This window comes from Aythya ferina (assembly GCF_964211825.1).
Source record: "Aythya ferina genome assembly, chromosome: 22".
In the NCBI taxonomy this organism is placed as follows: Eukaryota; Metazoa; Chordata; class Aves; order Anseriformes; family Anatidae; genus Aythya; species Aythya ferina.
Window position 1 is genome coordinate 5,288,844 of NC_140320.1, and position 13,073 is coordinate 5,301,916.

At 48.9% G+C, this 13,073-nt stretch overlaps 2 protein-coding genes across 6 annotated transcripts in view; one reads left to right on the forward strand and one right to left on the reverse strand.

Moving 5' to 3' along the window:
- LOC311422593 (uncharacterized protein) overlaps positions 1 to 13,073 on the reverse strand; it is a 113,978-nt gene that overhangs the window by 82,017 nt on the left and 18,888 nt on the right. For all 4 annotated transcript variants that reach the window (XR_014685424.1, XM_084495800.1, XM_084495801.1 and 1 more), the window contains exon 2: positions 4,663 to 4,773. Coding sequence is in view for 3 of the 4 variants with exons in the window: in XM_084495800.1 (XP_084351926.1) it covers positions 4,663 to 4,773 (111 nt within the window). In the remaining variant the exon portion in view is untranslated. The remainder of the gene's footprint in view (positions 1 to 4,662; positions 4,774 to 13,073) is intronic.
- The window catches only part of UBASH3B (ubiquitin associated and SH3 domain containing B), a 64,750-nt gene that overhangs the window by 42,468 nt on the left and 9,209 nt on the right, over positions 1 to 13,073 (forward strand). For both annotated transcript variants that reach the window (XM_084495794.1, XM_084495795.1), the window contains exons 5-11: positions 987 to 1,156; positions 2,842 to 3,050; positions 8,798 to 8,933; positions 9,342 to 9,462; positions 10,280 to 10,402; positions 12,071 to 12,163; positions 12,820 to 12,964. In XM_084495794.1, the coding sequence (XP_084351920.1) occupies positions 987 to 1,156; positions 2,842 to 3,050; positions 8,798 to 8,933; positions 9,342 to 9,462; positions 10,280 to 10,402; positions 12,071 to 12,163; positions 12,820 to 12,964 (997 nt within the window). The remainder of the gene's footprint in view (positions 1 to 986; positions 1,157 to 2,841; positions 3,051 to 8,797; positions 8,934 to 9,341; positions 9,463 to 10,279; positions 10,403 to 12,070; positions 12,164 to 12,819; positions 12,965 to 13,073) is intronic.

A 13,073-nucleotide genomic window follows, 5' to 3' on the forward strand; every position in this document is an offset into this window, starting at 1 on the left:
CAACTGGTCACTTCTTCCTTAGGAGAAGCTCTTTGCTGCATTGCAGTCCACATTAAAGTCTCTGGGGCTTCTTCAGAGGTCCACAGCTTATTTTTTTCATGCTGATCAAAAAAAGATGGATGAGCTCGCAAAGCTACCCCTGGCTGGCATTTGGAGCCAAGCCTCTGAATAGCTGCAATTCTGACTGAATAATCAGTCAAATTTAATTGCAATTTTTGGTTGAATAAGCAGGAGTAAATTACATGCAAACAATGTATCCTATGATTTGCACATCCACTGGGAGAGTCCCAATGTTTCACATATTTTCACCTTTCTGCTTCCTTGACTCTCTTCCTAATATAGGTTCGTTTGTCTACAGGATCATTTTGTAATCAGTCAGTAATTATCTTACCAACTTCTGCTCTCAGGATTTTGGAACACCTTACCCTCAGTGGGTGAACTGGTAACCCAGTTAACGTCCAGAAAAAAAAAAAAAAGATTTAATCAACTTGCATGAATCTGTAAACTCCATGGACTTCTGATATATACGATAAGAGAGAGAACAGAGGAGGGACAGTAAAAATTACAAATGTACTTGCTTATTTTGGAGAAAGCCTCAGCTGCCAATGAAAGAAAGGCTACCCCTTACCTGGAAAAGTCTCTTTTTTCGCAGAAGACCCCAAATTACAGTAATTGCTGTCACACCATCCAGAAACCCCTTTTTTTTTTCCAGAATGCAGATGAGTTTTTGGCATGGATGCCTTGTCTGCCACCCGGGTGTGACTAAGGACTGAATCAGGCCACAAATCTTGACCCCAAGGTACAACATATATAGGGCACCCATATCTGACTTCCCCAAAGCCTTTCCACAAACTGACCTATAATTTCTTCCACTTGAGCTACCTTGAGAAGCTCTGCTCCTGTTCAGAGGTGACAGACACCCTTAGGCCTTAGAAAAGCTGCTAATCTTGGCAGTTCCCTTGTTGATAACCATCTTCTTGTTGCAGATGTTCACGTGGAGCCCCACAAGAAGCAGCTCCACGTGACGCTGGCCTACCACTTCCAAACCAGCCACCTGCCCACGCTGGAGAAGCTGGCCCAGAACATCGACGTCAAGCTGGGCTGCGACTGGGTCGCCGCGATTTTCTCCCGAGACATACGCTTCGTGAACCACGAGGTATGCTTCCTAGAGTTTGTTGGGGTCCAAAAAGAAAAAAAGAAAGAGGGTCTAGCAGAACTGCAGGCTGTTCCAGCTGCATTTGTGGCTCAAATGCAGGTTGTGAGCTGACTGAGCACAGATCAGCAGCAGACTACCCAGACATTAAAGAACTTCCATTAAGTCCACGAGAACACATCTCCCACATCCCACCAGTCAGATGGACCAAGACCATCTCGCCTGTTTTGCTTTTACTTGCTTTCCCCCTCCCATCTCATTTCTTGCTTCTTGTAGGAATGATTTCCTGCTGGATTAATTCCTTCTAACAATGACTCTCCTCTAAGCTCGCTGTAAATTGCCCTGGCCTCTCCAGAGCCAGGCCAGTGTATCTTAACCTGAACCCTAGCCATCAATCACAGCATTTGGTTTCATCATCCAAATGGTTTCATCCAAAAGGTTATGGTTTCATCATAACCTTTACCTTCATGGCCTAAATACTCATGGATTCTACAGCTGCAGTGCCGAAGTCTCTTACCACAGTTTTCTCAATATTGTTTTCCAACACAATATACAAAAAGAAAAAAAAAAAAAATAGATTTTGTAAATTGGGACCTTGGGCACAGAGAAATTACATGTGAGACTTGTCCCACCTCCCTGTAAATACACCCAAGCCTGAGCCAGTCACTCGAGGCTCCCTTCGCAGTCAGTGCAGACAAACAGGCACCTCCACAAGAGCATCATCTGTCCCATCTGAGATGTCTATCTGGGGATGAGATGAATCAACTCCTGGAGGAGGGAACCTCCAGAAGCTGCCTGCTCAGGCTCTGGTGGCTACCTACACTCCTAAGGCTGGGGTGATTAATCCACCAACACGCACAGTCCAGAATTAGACAAAGAAAACCTGCAGCAAAGTGGGAAACGGTGATTTTAGCCCAGCACACAATACGTTGTAGAAGTTAGACTGGCCCAGGGACACATTTGTTTTCCTTTTAACTGAGAGCCTGCTGCAGCCACTGCCATTAATTTAATACATGGGGATTAAATTTAACATTTAATACATGTGGATTCCTCACACCCTAGTGAGGAGAGGATTACAGAGTGACGTTCACTGAGCTTTGCCCCACTTTTTAACTTTCTCACATTATGAAATACAAAGAAAAGCAGGCAGCCACAACTCAGTACTTCTCACACCTGCACACACAGCTCTGGAGCCTCGTGTCACACATTCAGACCTGCTGTAATCCCCTGACTGGCTCTACCTCAATTTCAAAAGCAGCAGCAATGAGAGCTGCTCTTTTAGCACAAGCAGGTACAGCGACAGTGGCCACTGACCGCGAGAACAGTGTGAATTCCAGCTCACAGTGAGTTCAGTTGTTTTTAACAGACCACTTTAAGCACACGGTCATGTTTCTGCTCCCTCTAAAAAGCCATCCCCTCCTTTCCCTTCTGGTTATCAAAGATGTGTCTGGAATCAGAGGGAGGAAGGAGTCAATACCAAGAAAAGCTTTCCAACACCAAAGAGTAGTAGAAATTTCCTCCAAGTGAAGCTTTCCTGGACAAAGCACAAAGTGATGCATTTTAAGGAGAGCTGTTTACACCTTGGCCACTTTAAAGGTTTGGTACAGGAGCTCTCCTGCCCCACTCTGCTGAAGATTCCCTGCCATTAACAACCCTTTCATTCATTTGTGCTTCTGTTTCTCCCCCAGACTCTGCAAGTGATCTATCCTTACACACCCCAGAACGATGATGAACTCGAGCTGGTCCCAGGGGACTTCATTTTCATGTCGCCAGTGGAACAAACCAGTACAAGTGAGGGCTGGATTTATGGCATTTCCCTTGCAACTGGCTGCTCTGGGCTGCTGCCCGAAAATTACATCACGAAGGCGGATGAATGTGGGACCTGGGTGTTTCATGGGTAGGTAAAGCCTCTCAGTTCACTTTCTGTCACTGTAAAAAGGGGGCTCAGCAGCCGGGATCTCACCTGGGCAAGTGAGAAGTCTCCCAGAGCTGCTGAGAAGGTCGTTTGGAGAAACACTGGGCACACAAAGCCCCATCTCGTGAGCAAAGGGAGAACAGATGCCAGCCCAGTGCATGGGACTGGAGGGTGATGTGGTTTATTTAGCTAAGACATTGCAGCAACTCTTACTCACGGGATTGCTGCAGAGCTGGAGCAGATGGGCACTGCAGAGCCACCGCTGTGTGGGCACCTCGGTGCTGGCAGCAGGATCAGGAAGGTTTAAATCCCAACAGTAATTTGGGAGGCGAGGTGTGTTGTGTATAATTCCAGGAGAAAAGGACTGGGGGTCAGCAAGGTTTCTTAAGATACTTAGCAAGGTTTCCAGAAGTGGTTAGTCGCCTGCCTGACACTGGCTTCAGCGAGAAGCTCGTTCTGAACAAGGTTCTGCCTTGTTGCCTCTTGCTTTTGGTGGGAATTAGTCAAAGAGCAGTAAAAACCTAGTGCTTGAGCTGTGGTCTGGGCACTCCTGCAAGCCCCACAGGGCTGTCTGCAGCCCAAAGCACCTAAAGCCATCTGGAGAACAGGGAGTAGTTTCTATGCAGGAGCACGAGGTGGCAAGGGGAGCGGAGAGGCACGTTCCTGCCTGCTGGCCCCCTGGCAAACAGCGCACTGATCCAGCGCACTGATCCAGCAACTCTTCAAACCAAGCAAAATGCAGGAAACAAAAGAGCAAAACTGGCGTGCAGCCTTTGTCTGTGTCTCATCAGGCTTAACACACGTCGTGGTGAAGGGCAGATGGCAAGCAGACACGGGGCAATTGCAGCTTGCAGGCTGGCCTCCAGATGTGGCTGCCACAACCACTGCCCTTCTACAAACCAGTCCTGCTTTAACCCCAAATCCTACCCAACCCAGAAAACTGCCAGGCAGGGACAAGCATAGCAAGAGGTCGCTCGTTTTCCTCTCTTGCCACAACCAGACAATCAGCAAGTTTGTTTGAAGGCAGGGCTTAATCCAGACCCTCCCATCTGCAATCCAGCAAAATTGTCCTTTCTTCCCCTAAAGTTTGCCAGCCAGAATAGCCTCAGGGCCACGAATAGCAAGGCACCCTGCTCTCGTGGATTTTGCTTTTCTTCTAACAGTACCTGGAAGGGTTTTGAGGCCTAGAGACTTAGCATGGGAAAGAACTATTATTGCAGCAGCGACTAAAAGGAAAGCCAAACATTTTGTACCTCCAGGACCGCTTTGTCTCCAGGCAAGCAAAGAAAGGAAATGCCCCTTCCCTGATCAGCACTAAGGACTATAAATCAGGAACAGGAGCATGCAATACGGCGCATTTATCAAAAACGTTATTACATACCCGGAAACAGCCTCGTTTTACACAACAGCTTCCCGCGGGGAATATTAGGTTGCAGAATGTCATTTGGTCAAAACAATAGAGCGAGCCAAGGACAACCTAAGCCCCACTGACTCCCAGGCCAAGGCATTCACAGCAGGATCCTCTTGGTAGGAGAAGAACAGGGCATGGGCACCTTCATTTCATAGACATGAAAGAAAGCGTGGCAGTACTCACCGGGGCTGCAGGGGAGCTGCTGTGGTGGGGGAGATGGGATCCAGTTGGCACCGAGGATGCTGAGGCTGGTTTGTGCTGCTCCTGTGCACACAGCCACGTCCAGCTTCATCCCTGCAGAGGGAGAAAGAAAGAAAGAAGAGCCATTGAGCTTTCCCTCCTAGGCACAAGAGACTGCATTCTTCAAGTGAAAATCACGCATTATTGAGCTCATCACGGAAACACAGCTCACTCCAGGCTGCAGCTTGTACCACGCAGGAGAAATGACAGGCAAAGTGCTATTCTGGGATGTTTGATCAAATCTTGCATACAGCAAAGTAAGGTTGCCAGCACCTGACTGGCTTTTGAACATTTCTCCTGAGAAAGGTTTCCCTGTTTCACTACTCAAGGGATGCAGAAGCTGAATCCTGGCCTCTGCAGGACGTGGTTTTATGGCTGATGTCCAAGTGGTGCCTCAGGAGCTCTGCCCAGCACAGACCTTGCACCTCACAGAACAAAACGCCATCCCTGCCCTGCAGTAAGGGCTGGACCTCGGCTGCAGACCAACAGGCTGCCATCACTAGGAGACAAGCCTGGCGAGCCTTTTAATAGGGCAGAAAGGGCTCTGCTCATGAAACCAGGTTGTGTCTTGAGAGACTCCAGGGCTGAATTCTTTCCCTGGCTTCTAAAATCGGAGTGAAATCGCTTCTGTTCTGCAGACCCCAAGGGTTTTCCACACACCTAAAGTGCACTTCTCTGCTGGCTGTGGCACTTCCTGGTGTGCTTTCTGCTCGTGCCAGAGATTGGAGCTGCTAGGGACAATGAGGGGAAACATTTGGTCTCTGATCGGTGCTATTGCTTGGAAAAGAATGGAAGACAAATTGCTTTAGTGTCCCACACAATGCAACCCAGATCCTAAGTCCAGGTAAGCCCTGCAGGAAGGGCGACGTTAAGGCACCGAGCAGTGCTTTCAGGTCCAGCTTTAGCTATGAGGTTATGCAAAAAGAACAGCTGATTTCCTGTTCCCTTCTTTTTTTCCATGATAAGAAAGCTTCAGAAAGCAAAAAGCATGAACCGAAGGTGCTCATTTGGAAAGCTGGACTGGTTTGCTCTAAATCTTAGGACCTGAGAGTCTGTGACACTTGGTGGCTGCTCTGCTGCTAGTTCTGAGTCCTGCAAGTGAAAAATAGCCTTCTGAAGCCAGCACTAGACTCTCCTTTGGGGTGAAGCTGGCTAAATTTGTACCAATGACACTAGATCTGTTCCGACTGAGCCTAGGAGGGGACCTGGCCATAGGTGTGTTAGAAACAAAATGCTTTTTCCCTTGTATGATATCAAGCTGGAAAAATTCTCCTGGTAGCAGCAGAAGCTACTGGTGGGTTGAAGCAACTGGGAATGAATCTGAACTACGGATCCAGTCTGTAGAGTATATTTATATATATATATTTATAAATCAAACCTCCCCAGCAAACTGTTGAATATTTTCTAAGCTGCTTTCCATGCCCGTGAATTAGTGGGCTACCAAGTCAAAAGCAGAAATTCTCCACCCTCGGCACACGGAGCCCAGAGGAAGTGGGAAGCCCAGCGAAGGCACACACATCGACCGGCCCCACAGAAGCCACGAAAACCAAGCACACAACACCACGGGTCTCTTGCACATTTAAAGGCATGTGGCTGAAGGAAGCCTGCTATCTTTGTATCTGCGGACCCAGCGCTACCCAAAAGCTAAAACTTGCCACGATTCCCTGCGCTGTTTTTCCATTACCAGCAAAGCCAGAAATAGTCACCTCCTCCACCCCCAAATGGCTAGAAGCACTACAGATATTACACAGCAGGCTATTTCAGCTCCCCGAGAGAGGCCAGAGCTATTCCTTGCCCCTTTAATAAGCCTGAGAAATCAGGCTTGGTGCAAGGAACAGGGGGGAGGAAAAAGAGCCCAAATTTTTCAAGCTGTATTTGTGCCTCGGGAGGTTTTTTCCCCACTCTGTCTCCTTCCCGTTCGTTTTCCCTGGGGACCCCTCTCCCCCAGGCAGCACCGAGTGGCAAGGCAGAGGGGTCTTTGCACAGCTGAGGGCTGGCAGTGTTGTGCCATGATACAGCCTCTCTCCATCCTCTGCTCCAGCATCTCCACTCTTCAAAGGGCCTTTTCTCCAGGACACGGCATGTTGCTGAGAGCCGGGAAGATGCCAGGCGCCTCCCTTGCCCCGTGCAGAAGACAGAAGATGTTGTTGTCTGTTTGCCAAGCGGAGGAACCACGAGCCTTTGGGAAAAGCTCCCGAGCAATGACCTAGCCTGAGAAGATGACTAAGCTGAAACAGCTTCAGTGGTTCCTCTTCTCCAGCAGCATCAAGGAGATACCACTGGAGTCAGGCTGGTGGCTCTCCTCCAGGCACAGCCTTTGCCTCATCACCATTTGCAGTGAATCCTAGCATCTATAAATAAATAGCACAGCATCCACGGCCTTTTGGTAAGGGCTTAGAGAGAAATTAAGTCACAGAAATTGTGCAGCAGCTCCTCAGGGTAAAGGGAAGACAGGTAGCCAAACAGATCCTTAATAATCTCCCAGCCAGTGTCCTTGGAAGACCGTCACGTGGAGAAAGGAGAAAAGAGCTGAGACAGGAGGGGGCTGGAAGCAGCGATGCGGAAATGAAGACAAAGAGCTCAGGCTCAGGATCCACTTTGTGCAGTAACAACATCGGGAAGAAACCCAGATCCTTCTCACGCAGAGATATTCGAGTGGCTGGGTCGGGGAGGATGCATCTCTGCACAGCTGGTCGCACCCGCGCCCCAGGCTGACCACTTCACACAGGGATAAAGGTCTGGTTGTGCTCCCCACAATCTTTCAGATGGACAGGCTCCAAGGAGGAGGGTTAGACGGGATTTCTCACCCCAGCACCTGGTAGTATTTCCCTCAGCTTATCCACAAAGATCTCCTGCCTGTATTTAACTCCCCTTCAAGACCTACCACCCCCGTTACACCTCGGAGCTGCACCCTGCGTAACCCACAGGGGTTTGCTGCCCTGACCCCGTTGTTCTGCCTGCAGCTGGGCAGCGAGCTCCCGGAGAGGAACCCTTCCTTGCAGCAAGCTCAGCTCTTGCTGGGAACACTGTGAATATAAAACAACCACATTTATAAGAACCTCAACCCTAGAGGATTGGGTCTGAAAGAGTACAGGGGGCTGCTCCTCGCTGTTGGATGGGGCTGGCACCCACCTCCTGCTCCCCCATGCAGCATTGCCACCCGACCGAACAGCCGGTACCTCAGTCTCATCCTTGCACTCAAATTCCACCAGAGAAGGGACCGACGAAAAAGCAGATGACCTATTTTTGTTCCTTTCAGTAGAGGCATGGGTGTTATTTTAACAGCTAGGAAAAACCCCTCGGAGATTTTATCCCAGCTAGGTGCTAGTCAGGAAGCAACTTCTGACATTTTTAAGGCACTGCAAAGTGCAAGCAAAGGCAACTATTTCTGTCAAAGCCAATGACCATATACATTAACTGACAAGGTTTTTTTTAATGACTAAGCAAATGTAGCCCATACGATGCATGCAAATCAGCAGAGGGTCACTGCAGCTTCTGTAATTGCCTGTCAGTTTACTCCCCAGGGTCTTGGGCAAAGTCCTTGAATGTCTGGGCATGAGAGCTTTGCTCAGAGAGCATCACGAGATAAGCATCTTGAAGGAGAATGGGATCTATTATCTCCCTCTGGCTGCATTTACCAGGAAGCACTGGGGAGAACAAATTCCCACTGTAGATGGGAAATGGAATAGACAGCACTGAGAAATGCAGAAACCACCACCCAGACTGAACATGCCACATCCCTACAAGACAACCCGAGCTATTTTGTGTGCTGGAACCCTGAAAAGTGCCCAGCACGACAGGCAGGGCTGTGACAGTATCTCCTAGGCAGTGAAGCACGGGCATTTTCCTTCCTGCTCCCAGCCAAAACAAGAGGTGCCATTCAGCTGGTAGCCAGGGATTCTGCACACCCATTCTTTCCACCCCACAGCCCATATCTTGTGAGTACCAAGAGGGATGTTCCAGTTTTATTTACCCTTGGAAATAGCCCCCAAAAAGCAATCTTGCTTGCAGGAATGTCCTTGCTGCAGCCTGAGGGCATGAAGCAGTCCCAATGCCAACATCTTTCTGCTTTTGGCAGGTCCTACTCGATTCTGAATACTACATCTTCCCCGTCCCTTCAAGCTTTCAGCGATGGAGCTCTGGAGAGAAGGCCACAGGAAGACCAAGGGCCTGGGGACACGGGGCCACTCACCATCATCTGCCAGAACGTGCAGGTAGGGACCCACACGCACACAAATCACACACGCTTTTCATGGCAAGCCTCCAGCAACCGTTTTTTTTTTCCCCAAAAAACTTATCCTCTTGTCTCCTTTCGCTGCCTGCCTTGGAAGTTTCAGCTTACGGTTCTCTACGAGCTTTTGAATGGTGCAAAAAACCACGAGCACAGAAGACATCGCCGTCCCTAAACCTGCTCTTCACAGGGAGAGGCAGGGCCCCATCCTCTGCTTGTTTTAGCAGTTCTCTAACAGCCTAAATACCGACTTCAGAAGAGTTTCCTGTACCTGCATCTGCACTGGGCTTAGAGCAAGGGCTGTCTGGCCCTGAGTGCTGTTAGTGAACCAAACCTCAGAAAAATACTTGCACTTTTACGCAGGTCAAACATCCTGTCATTTCTCTTCCAGCCGCTGAGAATAAGCAGCCAGCCAGGGCCTCAGAAGCGCTGCCTTTTCGTCTGCAGACACGGGGAAAGAATGGATGTCGTTTTTGGGAAGTACTGGTTGTCACAGTGCTTTGATGCCAAAGGTGAGTCAGCTCCTGCAGGTCTCTCAGGCTGCAGGTTTAGGGAAAGGAAAGGGAACGGCAAGTGCCCAGGGCAAAGCCTGGATGGGAGCCGTGGTTTCCTGACCTCAGGTGGTGCTTCGAGTGTTAGAGCACTGGTAGGGCTGTGCCAGGAGCAGAAACAAAAGCCAGGGAGTACGCACTGTGGTTGCTGATATTTAGGAAAGGGCTCAAAAAGCCTTTCAGGGCATAAGTTGGAGATTGCAAGCTGATAATAAGACTGCAAGCAAGTCCTGAAGGCTGAATCTGGCACAAGCCTCAACACACATACACATGCTTGAATTCTGGACTACAACTACAGACCATAATTTCAGGCTCCATTGGTTTTAGATCTGACTGGAAATCTATCAACAAAGCCTTTTTCTAGTTGAGAAACACCAATTTCTTGTAGCCAACATTCTTGGAAAAAGGGATGATTTTACAACTGCCTTCTTTCCAAATTACATCTGAAGAGCTCTGATGTTTGTGCCTCCCGTAAGAGCATAAAATTAGGGGTTTCATTTGGTGTGGGATGGAAATTATTTTGCTTCTGGTCATTAAAGACCTGTCCTAAAGCTAACTTTAAAGGATAAGTAACATTCTCTGCTGATTTTAACCCGATACATCTGCTTAACTTAATTTTGCCAGCTTCTTGATAGCTCTGCATGGGAAAAAGTGCTCGACAGCCCGTGGCTGTAAATATGCAGATGTTGTGGTGACAGAGGGTGGAAAGAGGCGTGATGCTCTCTGCCTCTCTTTTATCTAATAATTCCAGCAACTGCTTCTCACCTCTCCCTCGCAGGAAGGTACATGCGTAGTAACCTGAATATGCCTCACAGCTTACCTCAAAGAAGCGGCGGTTTCAGGGATTATGAAAAAGACGCGCCCATCACCGTGCTGGGCTGCATGCAGGCAAGGCTTGTTGGTAAGTTGTCCCCAGCCGACGGGAGTTTGCCCAGGAAGCTTTGCCCTCTTCCTCCCACACACCCCGCCAAAGAAAGAGAAAGTGCAAGGCGGAAAAAATGAATCAGGAGCCCCAAACTAACGGGATTGAGGTGTTTCAAGAACACCCGCAAAGTCCCTTCAACTCCCCTGGCAAGTCCCCACTTTCAAAGAAAGCCTTGTCTGATTCAGCTGCTGCAGCTGAAGAGAAGACAAAGCAGGAGATCTGGGCCATGCTATCAAATCACGGCCACGGTGTTTGTTACTGCCCTGTACACGGGCTGCACTGGAAATGCTGCTACTGCCGATGCCACTGTTAAAAGCAACTCTGAACATGAGGGTCACCCCATGCAGAATATCTTTCCTTGATTATGACAATCTGAATTTTGATCTGTCGTTCGCTAAGCCAATATACTTTTAGCAGCCTCTCTGGCTTCAGGTAGATGTGGCAAAAACACAGTCCAAATTATTTCCTGTGTGTCCCCGATTCCCCATCCTTGTCCCCAGCTCCTGAGCCTGTTGGTTTGTGTATAGAGAGAAAATTATTCAGTAGTGAAGGAGCAGATATTGAGCACTGGGATTAAAGAAACCCCTCAAAGGATGTGAGCTTCAGCGAGCAGCACTTAGCATCTTCCCAAATTCAAATCCTTCGCGTTGGTCACACTCAAACTAGGGCAGCTAAAACTCCCCTTGCTCTTTAAACAAAAATAAATCACCGCACAGCGCTGCAGGACGATCACTCCCCGGGCCGTGTGGCTTCAGGGCTGGCAGCGTGCACGGAACAGAAGGCAAATCTGGGAGCCATCACAGCACACGTTGCTGCTATCATTACAAGGGGCCAAGCACGCGGCCGTGTACGTGACCCAGGCGCCACCAGCCATCTGCAAGCACCCGCTGCCACTGCAGCACCGTGGACTTGACCTTGATGGCTGCTGGAAGCGTAATTCCTCCTCCGACCAAAGCAAATGAGCAGCATCCCCGTGCCAGGAGGCTGCTGCACGCGCCGCTCTTTCTAAATTGCCCCACTTCTCTCAAGAGATTTCGAGCTCCTTCTGACGTGGTTAGAGCCATCGTTAAACACGTGGAGTCGAGGTTAATAACCCCTTCTCGCTCCCACCTTTGTGCCCTGCCTCTTCAAACAGAACAAAAACATAACTCACTGCAAGTCCGTGCAATGCTCAGCAGTCCTGTTCTCATTTGGCTCCCTTAGGCTTTGCAAGAATATTAATAACCCTACTAGTGGAGTTGATTCTTATCTCATTTGCAGTGATCTTCCACCTGTGTAATGAAACGGTAATTTATACCAGCAAAGAATCGAGCCAATTGAATTAAGTTGGGTCTGAATTAAGTCGAATCATTCTGATTTACGACTTAGAGATGAAACTAAATGAAATCCAAGCTCGCTACTATTTTTCTCAGCACACTGTTTGCTTTTTGGCTAAATGTAAGGGGACAAACTGAGCAAAAGCTGCTGCGCTTTCTCTGCATACCGGTTAAGCAATACAATACCATGGGTACACTCACTTCCTAAAACATGAGCATTGCAGCTGGGAAGCTTCTTTAGCTCCTTGCAGGGTGGCAGATACCTGCACCCTGCTGTTACGGTGCCATTTGTCTGTTTTTATTCATGGGTGTTAAAACTTGCTTGCAGGTGAAGCCTTGCTAGAAACTAATACCATTGTAGACTACATCTACAGCTCCCCGTCCCTCCGGTGTGTGCAAACAGCACACAACATCTTGAAAGGTAAGGACCCATCAAGCAGGAAAGGCTGCATTCTTCTCACTTTCTGGGAAAAGCCACTGCCAACCAGATAAAAGGCAACCTGGCACGGGGAACAGAGCAAATGGTAATTCAGGGGGAGGATTATTTCCATGGGAGTGTACTTCACCTGTCTGCAAGGAGCCCTTTTCTTATTGCGTGGTGTGCCAGGCGTGTAGGGAAGTGGTGTGCTTGAAGTGGTTTGATGGCCCCATCGCCAGCTGTGGGTCCAGGTTGGGATTTGTGTCCCCTGCAGAAACCAGGGGTGTGCAGGGGCCACGTCCTGCTCTGCGCTCCTGCAGCTGCTCGGTGCTGCATGAGTAGGAGTAATGCACTGCACAAACTGGGAAGGGAAATGGTGGTGGGGCATCAGCTCTCCTGGCATTGAGGCAGTTGTAAAAAAGGCTCCAAAATGCAGTCACACCTAGGTTACTGCGTGGAATTTGCCGCCCAGAGGTTTACACGCCTTTGTGCATCGTATGCCAAGTGCATAGATCAACTGCTTCCTCTTTCCACAGCTACTGTAAACAAACTACTTAGCAAGAAAAGATAATTTATAACCAAACTTAAGTATTAAAGCTGCCAAGTCTCACTGCCTTCCTCCCCAGATGCTGTCACTGTCTCTTCTCTCCCTCCTCCAGGTATGCAACAAGAGAACAACCTGAAAATCCGAATAGAGCCGGGCTTGTTTGAATGGACCAAGTGGGTCTCTGGGAACACACTACCTGCTTGGATACCCCCTGTGGACTTAGCTGCAGCTACTCTAAGCGTTGATACAACCTACAGGTAGCAGAAAGGGGGGTGAGGGGGTGGTGGATTGCTTTGGGGATTTGTTTATCCCTTGTATCCACTGTGGATACGTGGATACATATCCATTTATCCATGGATATTTGGG